The sequence below is a fragment of the Podarcis gaigeae genome, assembly GCF_964106915.1.
Source record: "Podarcis gaigeae genome assembly, chromosome: 15".
NCBI classification, from domain to species: Eukaryota; Metazoa; Chordata; class Lepidosauria; order Squamata; family Lacertidae; genus Podarcis; species Podarcis gaigeae.
The window spans coordinates 26,383,025-26,399,433 of NC_139692.1; the positions used below are offsets into that span (position 1 = coordinate 26,383,025).

At 44.2% G+C, this 16,409-nt stretch overlaps 1 protein-coding gene across 5 annotated transcripts in view; it reads left to right on the plus strand.

The window, feature by feature from the left end:
- Positions 1-16,409, plus strand: part of LOC310832633 (opioid-binding protein/cell adhesion molecule homolog) — a 706,658-nt gene that overhangs the window by 675,511 nt on the left and 14,738 nt on the right. For all 5 annotated transcript variants that reach the window (XM_083714772.1, XM_083714771.1, XM_083714774.1 and 2 more), the window contains one exon: positions 12,432-12,566. In XM_083714772.1, coding sequence (XP_083570898.1) covers positions 12,432-12,566 — 135 coding nt within the window. The remainder of the gene's footprint in view (positions 1-12,431; positions 12,567-16,409) is intronic.

Sequence of the window (16,409 nt, forward strand, 5' to 3'; positions counted from 1 at the left end):
TCATAGTTATGAAAGTCATCTTTTAAAGGTGAGTCCGTTTTGCTGCTACAAAAACCCATGACAAACATCTCATTTTTTTGGCATTTTAAAAACCATCAACGCACAAAGAGTTCACTGCCATTTTGAACAGGGACATAGGGAAATCACTTATATCTAGTCAGACCATTGATCTATCAAGTCCAGTATTGCCTACATTCTCAGCAGGAGATTCAGGCAGGAGTCTTTTCCAGAGATGCCTGGTATTGAAACCAGCACCTTCTGCATGCAAAGCACATGCTTTGTCACTGAAGCCAATCATCTACCCTGAAGCCAATCATCCGCCATATTGGATTCCCAAGAGCTGAACAGTTTCATGTTAATACTCACAGCAGTGAGGATGCTCAAGCTAGATCATGATCTGTGCTTCAAGAAGAAGTTCACCAAACCATACATCTTTGTTTATTGTGCTGCTTTGTATATTTATGCAAAAAATAATGATGCATCAGTAAGTGTGGAAAGTTATGTGTGATGTGAAGGAGATGGTAATATTTGGATTCTGATGGGAATTGAATCATGGCTTGTAGTTGTCCATGAATGGAGGGGGAGGGTGGGTAAATTCAGTGTGGAATGGCCCAGGGTATGGCTATGAATTCATTCTGCTCGTGTGGTTAAATGTTTCCCTTACGAATGAAATGGAACTAGTAGTGCCAAAGGAGGTGAGGCAGAGAGAATTGGGAGATAAGAGGAATGGAGAGAGAAAATGAATAGAGAGATATCTAGGTGAAGTCTGATGGATGGTTCCTCACTTCTCTTGCTAGGTTGGTTTCTGTTCGTTTGTTTGTTTTTGCATTTTCACCGCTTCCCACTTCAGATTCCTTTTTCCTCCCCGAGGTCTTCCGATCACCTATCATCATGATGATATAAGCCCCTTCTCTATCATCTCCATACACATTGTCGTGGCAATAGGGCTGAAGTCGCTGATGACTAATCCATCTTTAGAGTCACTTCAGGTGTTTCTGGTGGGATATCAATCTTAGTGGCTCAGCAAGGAATCACTGGTGCATCTCATTGGCTTGGCAGACAGCCTTGGCTGCTGGTAATGATTTGCTCGATGAATTGTGATGAGAGATGAGGCCACCCTGAGACATTCAACAGAGAGAGACACTGCTTGCCTTTCAATGGGCTGTTTTAACTTCCCTGTAAGAACTTCCAAACTAAGTGACTAATGACTTGAAACTCACGCTCATGTTCTCAGAGTGAGACAGGAACGGCCTGCAGAATGAACTCCTGGAATCCATTGCTCATATTAGCACTCAAGCTGAAATTAGCTTCACACCATTGAAAAGTATTTTGACATTTCTGGAGCTGTGGTAAGGTTTCCCCAGCTACATATCTTTGGTAGGGATGTTCAAAAACTGAGGGCTACTATACAGACGTTGTCAGCTTTCTTAAGCATATAATTCCATTAAAATTAGACATGTTCCTACTGGCTGTATTAAAGATTCAGTTAATAAGTGTAATTATCAATTTATAGAGACAATGTTGATCATGGCAGAGAAAGAAAAGAAAAATGCTGATTGCTGCTAAATGGAAATTTTACAGACGTTATGTCCATTGGCTCCGTAAAACATGGCATGCATCCAAGTTAGGAACGTCAACACTTTCTATAAAAAGAAAGGCATTCTTTAGCTGACTTGGGAGCTGTTTTCTGCAATATTGGGTAGGTAATTATGATTGAAGTAATACTGTATGTGTGCTGTGGTTATGTTGTGGGATACTTTAATGTAGAATTGTCTTGTAGATATTGGATTTTTATGCTGGTTTTAATATTTACATGTGTTTTTTGCTTAAAATATTGTAAGTCACCTTGAGTTGCCATGGCAAAAATTACTAATAATAATAATAATAATAATGTGCTCTGAGAAGACCCATCACATGTTGTATTTCTACTGTTTATTTTTATATGTCAATTTAAGTGAAAAACATGTTGCTTGTAACATAATGCTTACAGAGCAAAGCAGGTAGCTTTCCATGTATATTGAAAATGCTCATCCGGTATATTTTAACAGAGTCGATTTCTGCTCACTTGTAGTACTTCTGGAGCTCTTTCACAAAACCACTATTCTGAAATGCAGAAGTCAAATCTGAGGGGTAAAGCTTCATCAATAAATGTCACTAATCTTATAGAAACATTTTAGGTGGGGTTGTTTGCTTTTGTTTCCCTTGAAAGTTATCAGAATGCTTCTTTAGACAAAATCAGCTGATAACTGAGAGATAGCTAGGGATGCCTGCTGAGAAACATTGCCTAGATTGACTTGAAAATTATTTGTCATCTTTTTAACCCAGGAATGGGGAACCTGTGACTTTCCATGTGCTGTTGGAGATGTATCTGAAGGGCCACATGTCCCCCACCTCTAACTTAGGAAGTTTGATATAGGAAACATTTCACCCATAATTCTAAGAGTGATGTTGCAGAAAAGTGGGCCCTTGCAAGAGATGGGCCAGATATAACTCTGTAGCTGGCTATGGAGCACAAATTGTAGTCCTTGTGGCAAGAAACTACATTGGCTTATTTCTCTTAAGGTATTTTCTTCAAGCCATACAGTAGATCTACCACAGAGCTAAGAACCAGAAGCCTTTGGCTTTTGGTGACTCTTTCCAGGGATGTTCTGCAGTCTGTGTATTCAAGGTAATAATCAGCAGGCTAATAACTTGGAACTCTGCAACACTGGAGTGCCAGTGTGTTGGACCAGGACCTGGGAATTGCATGAGGAGGGTGGAAACCATGTATGCTACTGTAATGGTTATAGGGGTTGCTCGTGCGTAAGTTGCCGCCACTCCTGGCTAGGTTGCCTGGTTACACCTTTTCTGTCTGGACAGCCCTTCACTTCGTGGCTGTTTCAGTCGCTAGCAGAATCCGTCAGTGGGCGTTTCTTGAACCTCTTCCAGCAAAGAAGTTCTTTGACGCCAAGTCTCCGCCTACTCTCCCTGTGCGGAACTCTTCTGCGCAGGGTGGGTGTGGGCAGCAGAGGACCCGTGCTCTCCCCGCTGGTCTCCAGCGAGGAGTCCTGGAGCCCCCTCACCAATTTCCCCCCTTTATCCCTGGTGTTACGCTGATTTCCTTCCCCATCCGATGAGCTGCCTCTCTTCCTGCTGGGCCCTTCTCCAGCATCGCTTGGGAGCCTTGCCTCCGCCTCTGGCTCCGATGGCAGTTCCCTGACAGCTACCTTGAGCTTCTTCAAGAAAAAGGTGGGCTCTAAATGCAATAAAATAATAAACATATAATATATATTATTTGAGCCAGTATGGTGTAGTGGTTAGTGTTTCAGACTAGGACCTGGGAGTCCGGGGGGGTTTCCAATTCCCACTCGGCCATGAATCTTGCCAGGTGACCTTGAACCAATCACTGCCTCTCAGCTTAACCTTCTTCGCAGGAGGAAAGGTGGGATAGGAACACAATAATGAATAAATAAAATAGCACTTTGCCTCTACTTTTTCTGTCTGTCTCAGTGAGCTGGCAACATCTACCCAAGTCAGAAGCAAGAAGCTCAATGCCCTACTCCCTTTTATTCTGGCCCAAGAGATGTCTCATTGTCCTATCGCTGAAGTGCTTGTCATGCCTAATTTTACTTTTTTGTAATTAGTACAAGTGCATCTTTTCTCGTTCTCCTTATGTCCCCCCCAGCTCCCCCCTCCCATTTGCCTACTTTCTTTCCACAATGTCATTCGTAATTCCAAGAAGTTAATACTTGATTAGTAAATATGATGGTGAAAGAGTTCTGGCTGCACAGAAGCATCCATTTACAATCTGGCTGTGATTGAAAAATTACGTTCAGTTCAGTAATAATTGATGAAAATGGGCTCCTTTCTTTCTGCAGCTGATTTGCTTTGTAATTGTGATTTAATAATGTAAATATCACTTGTTTTCTCCGGGAGATGAATTGCCTTCTGATTTGTTAAGCACACGGGGTCTGGGCCCTTCTATCTCATCTCATCCTCAGAGGGAGGGGGGCATGAGAACTATTTGCCTTTCCGCAAGGGATTCTGGAAGGAGAGGGCCACACGATGAATCCTTGTTGATTAATGATGTTGCTAGTTCGTCTTGGAACTGGAAGATTTCCAGGAAGGCTAGCAATTTGTGCCTATGTGAAAGACTCAGATTCTTTGAGAACAGTTCAGCTATATATATGTAGAATGGTATCGATGACCCAGCAAGTTCCTCATTCAGATCACATTGCAACTATGATTTCTGACCTTCCAATCAGAGCATAAGAATATAAGAAGAGCTTGCTGGATCAGGCCCATGGCCCATCTAGTCCAGCATCCTGTCCTCACAGTGGCCAAACAGTTGTGGGAAATCAGCATGCAGGATTCAGGCACAAGAGCCTTTTCCTCTCCTGTGGTTTCCAGCAACTGCTGCCTCCAACTGTGGAGCACCCATCAACAACCTTCTCCTCCATGAATTTGTCAAATCCATCTTTAGAGCCATTCCAGTTCAATAAGAATGACAATACCACTTTGAGGGACAGCTGGGGCTAGAGATGAGGGGGCTTGGCTCTGTGTGAAGCTGATTTTCCAGAACTGTGGTTTAGAACCAAGTACTGGACTGGCCCTGACCATCCAGGCATCACCAATGACCTTTCCTAGATAAGACGAGCTATGAGAGGCTTCTGGTTGGGCCAGGACATTGCTTGCACGACAACAACACTCTTCCTCACTCTGGTGCATTGACTCTGGGTCCTGGCTTGGCCTCTTGGCTCTGAATGAACTCCATATTCCCACTCTGTCTGCTGTCTACATCTGAGCCCTGATGGCAGCCATTCCAGCCACCAGCCTGCAATATCTGTATGTACATATATCCAACATTCTAGCTTTCTTGATGTGTTAGAAGAAGGAAAAAAAGAAAAGATGTGGAGGCTCAAACTGGGTAAAAGGACTGGTCTTGAAATGTCCAATGGCTCTCAATTTTGCAATGCAGTTTTTCAACCAAACAATCCATCTGTCTGTCTTGAAAGACAATGGACTGCGCTTACAGGGGTGAAGTCAAAACACTGTGTTAACAGCACCAAAGTGACCTCCCTGGAGCATAAGCCTGGACAGTGTATTTGGAGGTCCTGGCTTGCCCAGATGACAAAACTTCCCTCTTGGCCACACTGATATGGTCCAAAGGAAAGCAAAGCAATACCTTTGGCACCAGCTTAGATTACTCGTATTATTTATTAATGTCACATTTATTGATGTGATGCATAAATGTAGAGCACTGAATTTAAGATAGGATAAACCAATACTGACAGATTCACCCAGGAGGGAACAAGGCACCCTTTAGAATTGCCTGGAGACCACAGCGTAAAAGCTAGAACAAATGGAAGATGCCCTTCCAATTTCTCCACGCTCACCTCTTTGTTGAGGATGAACTCTTCTGCATGCACCCAATAGACAGCAGGCCTCACTCTTTCAGATTAGCTTGCAATTTGGGGACAGTATCACTCCAGAGCATTCTAATGAACTGTGAAATGAACATAATGTCAGTCGGCGATGCAAATAGGCCCATGCTACCACTGTCGCTACTGGGTTGTTTTGCCTGGGAGCTAACACAGGTAATTTAAAGATATTAACGAACACTGTTAATTAGCATCATTATTATACTGCTGAGTCGGTAGGCCTAATGCACAGCTAGATAAATAATCCTGCTGTGTCAAAGGCTCTCCTGTGGAACCTGCAGGATTAGGCAGAAAGGGATTGGTGCACTCAGCACTGTCGGACATGCTGCAGTGTTCTTTGCAGAAAGGGACTGTCCTTGCTACAATCTTTGCCCTGGTTGGAGGACAAGACTTCATGTGTTATAAAAGCAGGAGATGGGCATTGGCCTATGGCCTCCCCAACTCATGATCTAGAAATCTCTGTTTCTATTCTCCGTCACTCTCTCCGTGCAATTTCACCTGGGTAGCCACATAGGCATGCAACCTACTCTGCCGAAGAGGTTCTCCTGTGCATAACCTCAGTGACATGAATGAAGCTGTACATGGGCTTGTCTGTAGTTTTACACAGCTGCCTTTAAATTCAGTGAGCTTTGTGCAGGAGAACTATTCAGTGGATTGTGTCCTGCACACATGCAATTTCCAGTAAAGCCATTCAAAGAGGGGCAGTTGCAGTTAAGTGTAGCGCTCCTTCTTCAGAAGTGCAGCTACTGCTGGAGATTACACAGCCAGTCTGCAGGTTCTTTGTACTCCACAAAGGCAAAAGGGGGGTTTAAAGCTTATCAAGCTCAGTTCAGCTCCTTCCACATTGGGGTGGGGGAGAAGCTTGATTAGATTTGCATTTAAAGGCAAACTAACCTAACTGGCAATTCCCAAAACAATATGCAAAAATGAAACACAGCAGTCGTTCAAAATCCACATTTCTTTGAATGTTGTAGTGCAAGTTCTCCAACCAAGTTATGTGCACAAAGATGCATAGACTTGGGTCAAAGTGTGCATGAAAATGCATATATTAGTGAAAACACCTGCATTATAAATATAGCTCACTTGTGTCTTAAATGTACCCACAATGCCAGCAACTTGAGATACCACACATGGGGAAATGACACAGTGGGGGCATGTGAAGGACTCATGGGATTTATATAGGGTTCAGTTTCTTTATTAAAACAAATGTCCTACTTTGCATTTTTCTTCTCTCTTTTTCTCTCTGGATAGAAAGGTAGACAGGCAGATAGTTATAGGTTAAGCATGAAATAGGACCTTGGTTGGCTTCTAGTTATGGATGGATGAATCTGTCTATTTCATTTTTTCCTCAGTTTTCCAGTTATTCACGTTTCCACATCAGTTTGTGGCTGTTTTTTGTTTTGTTTTAAGAAAAATCCTCATGAAAATTCACCAGCATTTTTGTGTCAGTTTCTCCTACTAAACAGTTTAGTATGCAGTTTTGCCTGACACACATACTTTTGCAAGGCCATTTCCCCTAAAATATAGTGCACCTTTCGATGTTATTTTCACTAACTCATTGATTTAGATGCACACTTTGCCCCCAATGTAAGCCTTTGTGTACACATTAAGTGGCCGGAGAACTGCATTGCAAAATTCATAGAAATCTGCATTTCCTTCCTGGGATGGATCCCTTGCTGCCAGTAGTGTTTCCCACCCACCCTTCTCATGAGAGGGGCTGCCCTGAGCTGCTGTAATGGGCAGAAGTAGAGCACACCCTTGAACACCACCACATGTGGCAAGGCGCTGATATACTGATGTCCTTGATTGCATCTTGGACAGTAAAGAGGAGGCGGGAGCTGTGCCAACCATGCTCTCGACCACAGTCTAAATCAAACACAACAAACTGTTTCACTGAAGTGCAAGCCAGTAAGACAGTGACCCTGGGGTGCTTTCTCCAAATCGGGATGACTCCAGCACAATCCAATTGCTTGCATTAATTATGGCAAAATGAGATGCCGGGGTTATCACACTTTTCATTAACTCCAGTGTTGTGAAACTCAAGCTGCAGTTCTTGACAAAGGGGAATATTCCATTTGGTGTTCATCTCTCTCTCTCTCTCTCTCTCTCTCTCTCTCTCTCTCAACATATAGATATAGATACATTTCTGGGTTGGAGGAGGCAGTCTACACCTCTCTTCACACATTAAAAGAGACCTCTAAGCCTGTTCACGAGAGCGTGTGTGTCATTTGGATCTGCTGGGTGTGGCAGGGGGAGGAACTGGATGAAGCAGAGGTGTCCCTTTGCCCAATCACACCAGTAGAGAAGCTCCTTTTGTAAGGAATTCTGCAATGAACTTCCACAAGAGGCTGGTTCTTTGACAGTAGCCAACAGAAACCCCCCCAAAATGGGGCATTTCAGGAGTGAGGTGGTGGGCAGAGCAGGCCTGGTGCAGAATCCAATGGATTCTGAGTTGGTCCGGCTTTCATCATATGATGGCAATGAGTTCTCTGTGCTTCACAGTAATAACATAATAACCTTCTGGATCAGGGAAATTGTCCATCTAGTCCAGCATTCTATTCTCACAGTGGCCACCCAAATTCCTGTGGGGGACCTCCCCCCCACACATGTGACTTCTTTTGTATATACCGGTAAGTCACTCCAGGATCATTTTGGCTGTAGAGTGGGGTACAAGCGCTCTATGTAAATCCATCAGAAGTAAAAACAAATAACGTGAAAGGTAAGGCACATAGAATTCTAAAGGAGATCCAGTAAGACGGGTGACATCTCTGAAAGTTTCACACATCCCTGCCTGAAGGAGCAGAAGCATCTTCCTTGAAAATACTGTTTACCGGAAGGAAGAATATCTGCAGGAGATGCATAGCATGGGGGCACAGGGCCATGCCTGCCCACTTGGGTGACGCTGGCTTGACCTGCTTCCGCAGAGCGGTCCACGCTCTGGATGTGATTCCAGCCTCCCATGATTGATGGTGCTGTGTCTGTCATGCCGCCTCCTTCTGAAAGTCCCCATTTGTATCCCTGTAGATTCTTATCTCACTAATGTAGCAAGCCGGGCTTATCTCTTCCCGAGGCTCCTTCTGCACCAAAAAGAAATCACCTCCGTTATTTATGTATTTCTGTCTCCAGCTCGTCGAATCTATTTTCTTACACTTCCAATTATCTTTTATAGAGATCAACTGGAGGATAGGGCAGGCCCATAATGACCTCAGGATTATTGGATCATTACAAGGAAGGGTCTCTGGCAAAGTGAGCCTGGCGTTCTCCTCTTCATATTTCTCCTCTCCTTATTATTCCCCCCTCCATCTTTACAGTCTCATATGCAGGCTCCCTTTCCCTGTCACCTCATATTCTCCGTATTTATCATCTGTCTGCTGCTGCATATATCAAGGAGGTATAGACATATCAGCTTATTTCTGTCCCTTTTTGGTTTTGTGCACGTTCAAGAATAAGTCTGTTCTGTCTTATTTATTACATACTGTGAAAAACAAAACAAAAAAAGCAAAAATTCCTCATCTTTGTTGTGCACCTCTTTGGATGCAGCTTTCCCAAAAATATTCAAGTTTGCACACATTTCCTCATAAAATATGCAGTTATACCTTGGAAGTCGAACACAATCCTGTAGCCAGTGAGAAGCCACAGAACCCATCGGACTTTCGGGTTCCAAACAATGTTCTCAAACCGGAACACTCACTTCCGGGCTTGCAGTGTTCGGGAGCCAAAACGTTCAACTCCTGAGGCATTTGGGATCCAAGGTATGACTGTACTGCAAAGGGCACAGTAGTATTTGAATGTTCTGATCAGCTGGTCTGCATTTGGCCCTGCTGTATCTTTACTTGTCCACACCTGATGTGATATATTGCTACCAGACCAGGGGGTTGGTACTTGCATATAAGTCCCTATACAACTCAGGACCAGCTGACTTGAGAGGATGCTTTGACCCTTGCACATCTGGTAGATTGTTGTGGTCTGTGGGAGAGTTTCTCCTGCAAGTTCCAAAAATCTCAGAAGCCCTGCAGTAACTCAGAGCAGGGTTTTTGTTTTTTTTAGTGTAACTGCTCCTGTTCTGTGGAACAGTATCCCTGTCAAGATATGGCAGGTGCCCATTTCCTGCGCTTTCTGGAAACATTTTTGTTCTAAAAGACTTTCCAGCTGGATCAATGGGTCTTTACCATGAGTGTCTACTTCATTATGGTTTTAGTCTTGCTTTAAATGTGTGGGGTTTTTTGTTTTTGCATTTTTAATTATTGTATGTGTAATTTGCCTTTAGGCAATGGCATCTGCCCTGCATATAGAAGGTCCCAAGTGTCTCCAGTGAGGGCTGGGAGAGATTCTTGCCTAAATCCTGGAGAACCACTATCAGGCAGTGTCAATAATACTGAGGCAGATGGACCAATCGTCTGACTGTGGGATATAATCAATTGGAGCCGTCAAATACAACATTCCTTGTTTCCCTAGAGTGGACACAGGCAGGGGGATGTTACTCCAGCTGATATAACTTCCTATTGCACTGGTCTGAAGTGTCCTCCCCCGGCTTGTGACCAGGCAGATGGGTGTGATCCTGGCTCACTCCACAAGAGAGCCGAGTCACGCAGCCATCTTTCTCTTGATGCCATTTTCTCTCTTGATGCTATTTTCTTCCCTTGATGCTGTTCTCTTAATGTAGTTTGCTGTCCGCTGGCTCTCAGCCAGCAGCACATAGTCTCAATCCCCAAATGGGATGAACTCACAATTTGTTCTGTAACTACTAGATAAAGCCTGACTTCAGGGATCATACTGTGAACTGAATGTGAGTAAACATCTTGTTACTTTTAAGGAAAGTGTCTTTATTCTTTTAAGAGAGATCAAAGGGGACACCAGAAATAATCCAGTCTGGGCAAACCAGACCGGATTGCTTAACTAAAGAGATTCAAACGAATCTACAAACTAGGTTCCTGATGTATTGAGTGGAATATGCTCTGCTACATGACTCACTAGCATGAGTGAAGGACGGATAATAATTAATCAATATATCCTCTCCTACTATCCTTAATATTCCCACACTGACAAGGCAGCTTTGTTCTCCTATGATACCTCACATAATGCAGATGGGAGGAGGAGGAGGTATTCTCCTTGTGCCAGAAAGGTCAAAATGTGGGCACTAGGCATACCTCTCTGGAGAAGGCATTACTTAGTCTGTGTGTACCACTGAAATTACACACTGTCTGGCCACCTCACCGTTTATTTTCTCAGGGTTTGAAATTTTAAATTCCTTTTTATTTTATTTTATTTTCATATATGATGATTATGGTAATGTTGCCACAGGGTGGGCTACAACAATTCAGAATTAAAATTGTAAATTTCAAATAGATTGAATTGCAAACAAACAACTAAAATATCCATATGTGCTCGGTTCATTGATTTGTCATCAATGACGGACAAACAGAAGTATCAGTGGTAACACAACTCAGATAGAAGGATTGTTAGGTTGGGATGAAAGCATATTTATGGCAATGGCCGGGGGTGGGGTGGGGGTAGTAGTGTGGTTAGCAGCAGCCTTGTGTTATTGACAAAGCTTTGTGGAATTGTGAATCAATGGGTGAGAGGGGGAGTTGTGCCACAAGATACAGGTATGTAGCCAGGACCAGGAACACCTGTATTATGTCTGGGATAGCAGGTGGCATTTCAGTTTCACCGTGGGAGTCTTTTCTGGAGAAGAATGGGCAAGGCTTTCATGCTTGTGCCTGTGTTTTATTTTCTTTCCTGTTTGAGACCTGGAAACCAGCTGTTAAGCAAAGCTGCTCCAGCGTGAGAACCTGTGGGGGTTTTACGTGATACTGTGTTTGGAACTGAAGGGAAGGCATGATCTGAAAGCTTGGGCTTCCATTGTCTGCCTTCTGAGGCTCCCTCTGACATAAGGCTTGCCAGTTGTGGGAGGACACCTGCCCCTTAAATTGATTCTGCTGTCCTTTTTAGAATTTAGTAACTATAAATATAAAAATACCTTGAAAACAATCCCTCAGCCATTTCCATAGGCAGAGTTGAAATCATTAGTTTCTCTAAGAAGGGGGTTCTGATTCTTGACTTCTCTCAGCCACAGACTCTCCCTGCTCACTAAACATTGTTACCTCCTTGGCTCCTGACACCTCCTCCCCGTCTTCTCCCTCCTCTGGCCACAAATCATTGTCCCACCACCAATCCCCTGGATTTGAGCCTTCATCCTTTGGGGGTTCCTCAGATGGTGCCTTCTACCACTCCTTCGTGTCGAGCCAGTCCATGACATTATGGTAGTATGAAACTTGTGTCCATCAGTTTATTCCAGTGAAATGTCTATGCTTCCAGTGATTGTCATTCAAACCAAGGAAAGTTGTTTCAAGTGTTACACATCATGTCATCTATAGTCACATCTTTAGCAACACCCTGAGATGCTCTTGAGTTTTAACAATCAATCAGATCAATCAACTAGAAATGTACCTGATTAAGTAGTAGACCAATTTTAATCAGGCAGGGCAATTTTAATTGGTTGCATAGAAAATTATGGTCATGCCTATTTATATTTTTAAGGCTCCCGAGTTTGGTGTTTTGTTGTAGCAGAGGATATATATATATATGAAAACTGATTTTTCCTTCCACCAACGAGCATTTGTTTATTAAGTTGTAAGGTATATCTCACGCTTCCTTTGATGTTTAAAGAAAGGCACCTACCAAGTCATTGGAAATAATGCAGATCTGCGCAAATTTAATTGAGTAACCAATTACAAGGGCAGATGGTTAATCAACAAAAATGATTTAATCAGTTGACAGCCCAAGGAGTTGCATTGGGGGACAACAACAACAACAAAAAGTATTCTCAGCATTGCTTGTCAAAGCAACTAGAAAGCTCCAGGTGTTCAGTGGAGAGGCCCACCTGCAGATCTGGCCACCTGTGCTGTTGAGAGGACTGCTTCAAAGTGCACAATTTAAACTGCAGCAGCAAAGGTGGTCTGGAAGGCTGCCAGAATTTTTATCCTCTGTGCTCCTTCTCTTCTCTTCCAGGTCAGGGATTTATGAGTGATGATGAGTACTTAGAGATCACCGGGATCACCAGGGACCAATCTGGGGAGTATGAATGCAGCGCTGTTAATGATGTCGCCGCACCTGATATCCGAAGAGTCAAAGTCACCGTAAACTGTAAGTATCCCACATGCCTATGAATAACATTGACTTGCACTTACATCAGGGGTTGGAAACCACAGGCCTCAGGGGACAAATGTGGCCTGTCAAGCCTCTCTGTTTGGCCACCAGCACTCTGCCTAGGTCATGCCCCTTCACCAAGCCCGGCAAGCTTCTGCTTGTCTAGAATTTGCCCTTGAACCATTACCATAATGGACTGGATGAAGAGGGGTCTATATGTACATTTTCAGAAGCCTATGGGTGGCGAGCTTGCCATACTAAGAACAAACAAAGAGCCTGCTGGATCAGGCCAATGGCCCATCTAATCCAGCATCCTGTTCTCACAGGGGACAACCAGAGCCAGTGTGGTGTAGTGGTTAAGAGCGGTAGTCTCGTAATCTGGGGAACCAGGTTCACATCTCTGCTCCTCCACATGCAGCTGCTGGGTGACCTTGGGCCAGTCACACTTCTCTGAAGTCTCTCAGCCCCACTCACCTCGCAGAGTGTTTGTTGTGGGGGAGGAAGGGAAAGGAGAATGTTGGCCGCTTTGAGACTCCTTAAAGGGAGTGAAAGGCGGGATATCAAATCCAAACTACTACTACTACTACTCTTCTTCTTCTTCTTCTTCTTCTTCTTCTTCTTCTTCTTCTTCTTCACAAGCAAGACCCAAGCACAAGACCACTCTCCTCTCTTGCAGTTTCCAGCAGCTGGTATTCAGAAGCATTACTGCCTCCAACTGTAGAGACATAGCAGAGCCATCATGGCTGGTAGCCACTGGTAGCCCTCTCCTCCTCCATGAATTTGTCTAATCCTTTTTAAAGCCACCCAAGTTGGTGGCAGTCACTGCCTCTTGTGGGAGAGACTTCCATAGGCAATATGCAAATCCATTTCCACACCCATTTTTGCTCCTGGCCCTATATATCATTGGCATGTGACCAATCCACAGAGTAATTTTGCCCTCAGTCTGAAAAGGATTCTCTGCCACTGAGTGCTTTTCAAAACCTATTCCATACATTGTCCCCCTGATCTTTACAACAATCCTGAGATGCCTGCCGTTGCTTTCACCCTCATATTGCAGAATGGGATTCTAATCGAACTCACTTCTGCACCAACTCATGACCCCACTTCCACATTCAGCTGAATGTGCAGATCCCACCAGCTCATCTTCATGATACGCTGGGCCAGAATTGCACCCCAAGGATCCTAAACATGAGTAGGTTGTATATTCACATATTCTGATTTAATAGCTGGAAATATATGCACGCAAAAGTAAAACAGCCAATTTCCACCAGAACCTCTTAAAGTCTATTTATAGCTGGAAATAATTGTAATAGCTCCCCCCACCCCCTTCTCTCTCTCTCTATTGCTTTCTTCTTTCTTTCCTGAGGAGCAATTCAATTTTTTTATTTTTTTTAAAGGGGGTGGGTTGGAGGAGAAAGAGAGAATCTTGGTGGTTAACCTTGCACACAATGCATTAAGAAATCCTCGCCTTTCAGAAGCAGAGCGCAGGAGTTTATATGTATCAGCTAAATTGATATAAGAAAATCATATATATACATTTCATTATGTTTCAAGCCTTTTGGCCCTCTGGACAATTTGCTCTTTTAAGAGCTTAGCTAGCAATGCAGAGCCCGGCTGCTTTGAGTTCTTAAAACAGACACATCCCCGAAGCCTCTTGACATTTCGGAGGTGATTCCAGCTCTGCTGAGTCTCTGAACAGTTTAAAAGAAATCCGTAAAGGAGAATTCAGTCCTATTAATTGCACAGAAAGGACTCTGTGAGTTGTTGGCTTAGGGATGGATGTGGAAATGTAGGACCGTGCTCACCCTCGCAATGCCAGCTGGGCAGAATATTCTGTTTAAACCAGGCCTGTGAAGTTGAAGTCCTATAGAGCAATTGCAACAGAGCCTGTGCTGCATCAAGCCAAAGAGGGCTCATCCAGCATCCTATTCTCACAGTGGCATGCCAAATGCTTGAGGAAAACCTGCAAGCAGAATTTGAGCATAAACATACCCTTCCTCTTCTGTGGTTTCCAGTTGCTGGTATTTAAAAGCATTGCTGTCTCCAACTGTGAAGGCAAAGCATAGTCATCATGTCTAGTAGCTATTGGCAGCCATCTCCTCCGTGAATTTTGTCCAATCTCCTTTTAACACCATCTTTCTTGGTGACCATCACTGCCTCCTGTGGGAGCAAGTTCCATAGTTTAACTATGTGCTATGTGAAAAAGTCCTTTCTTGTATCTGTCCTGAGTCTTCCAATATTCTGTTTCACGGGATGTCTACAAGTTCTAGTGTTCTGAGAGGAGAAAAGCTTTTCTCTATCCACTTGATCCATTCCATGCATAATTTCACACATTCCTATCATGCTGCACCCTTTCTCTATAGGTGCCCACCCCTCAGTTGCTTGCAATCTTTCCCCACATCTTGAAGTTCCCACAAAGGCACACTCAAGCCCACAAGAACATAGAAAGCTGCCTGCTGGATCAGGCCAATAGCCCACTGACTGCAGCATCCTGTTCTCAACAATGGCCACCTGGATGCCTGTGGGAAGCCTGCAAGGAGGAAAATAATAATAATAATAATAATAATAATAATAATAATAATAATAATAATAATAATTTGTTATTTATATCCTGCCCATTTGGCTGGTTTTCCCCAGCCACTCTGGATGGCTTAAAAAGGTAAAGGTAAAGGGACCGCTGACCATTAGGTCCAGTCGTGGCCGACTCTGGGGTTGCGGCGCTCATCTCGCTTTATTGGCCGAGGGAGCCGGCGTACAGCTTCCGGATCATGTGGCCAGCATAACTAAGCTGCTTCTGGCGAACCAGAGCAGTGCACGGAAACACCGTTTACCTTCCTGCCGGAGCAGTACTTATTTATCTACTTGCACTGTGATGTGCTTTCGAACTGCTAGGTTGGCAGGAGCAGGGACTGAGAAACGGGAGATCACCCTGTCGCGGGGATTCGAACTGCCGACCTTCTGATCGGCAAGTCCTAGGCTCTGTGGTTTAACCCACGGTGCCACCTGCGTCCCCTGGGTGGCTTACAGCACATTAAAAAATTGTAAAACATTAAACATTAAAAATTTCCCAATACAGGGCTGTATTGTATCAAATGTCTTCTGAAAGTCAGATAGTTCTTTATTTCCTTGACATCTGACGGGAGAGCGTTCCACAGGGCGGGCGCCACTACCGAGAAGGCCCTCTGCCTGGTTCCCTGTAACCTCAGTTCTTGCAATGAGGGAACCACGAGAAGGCCCTCAGGGCTGGACCTCAGGAGCTGAACAAAGGAGGTGGAGATGCTCCTTCATGTATATGAGCACAAGAGTGCTCTCCTCCTGCAGTTTCTGTCAAGTGGTATTGAGAAGCATTGCTGCCCCTGACTAAGTCCATCAAAAGCCTAATGAGGAATAGGGATAACCTATAGCTTTATCTGCATTGCTCTTTGTTGTAAGAAAAACTGCTCCCTTTGCCTTATGGGGTTCCCAAGAGCCCATATAGAGTCTTTATGTAGGTTCTCTATCGGTAGGAGAATATAACAGAGGCCAACCAGAGAATATTGAGAAGCAAACCAGTTAGTAAGCCTGATCTTTATTAAACTGTTGCAACAGGGTGCTCAACCCCCCCCCCCGGAGGGAGGAGGAACACAGAGCAACAATGGTGTGGAATTGCCACCCTGTACCTCAAGACCACCACCCCCAATACATGATCAGAAGGGGCGGTCTATCACAGAAGGGGCAGTCTACAGCAGAACTCTGTCTGGCAGTAAAGGTACAGGTAAAGGGACCTCTGACCATTAGGTCCAGCCACGGACGACTCTGGGGTTGCAGTGCTCATCTTGCTTTATGGGCCAAGGGAGCCGG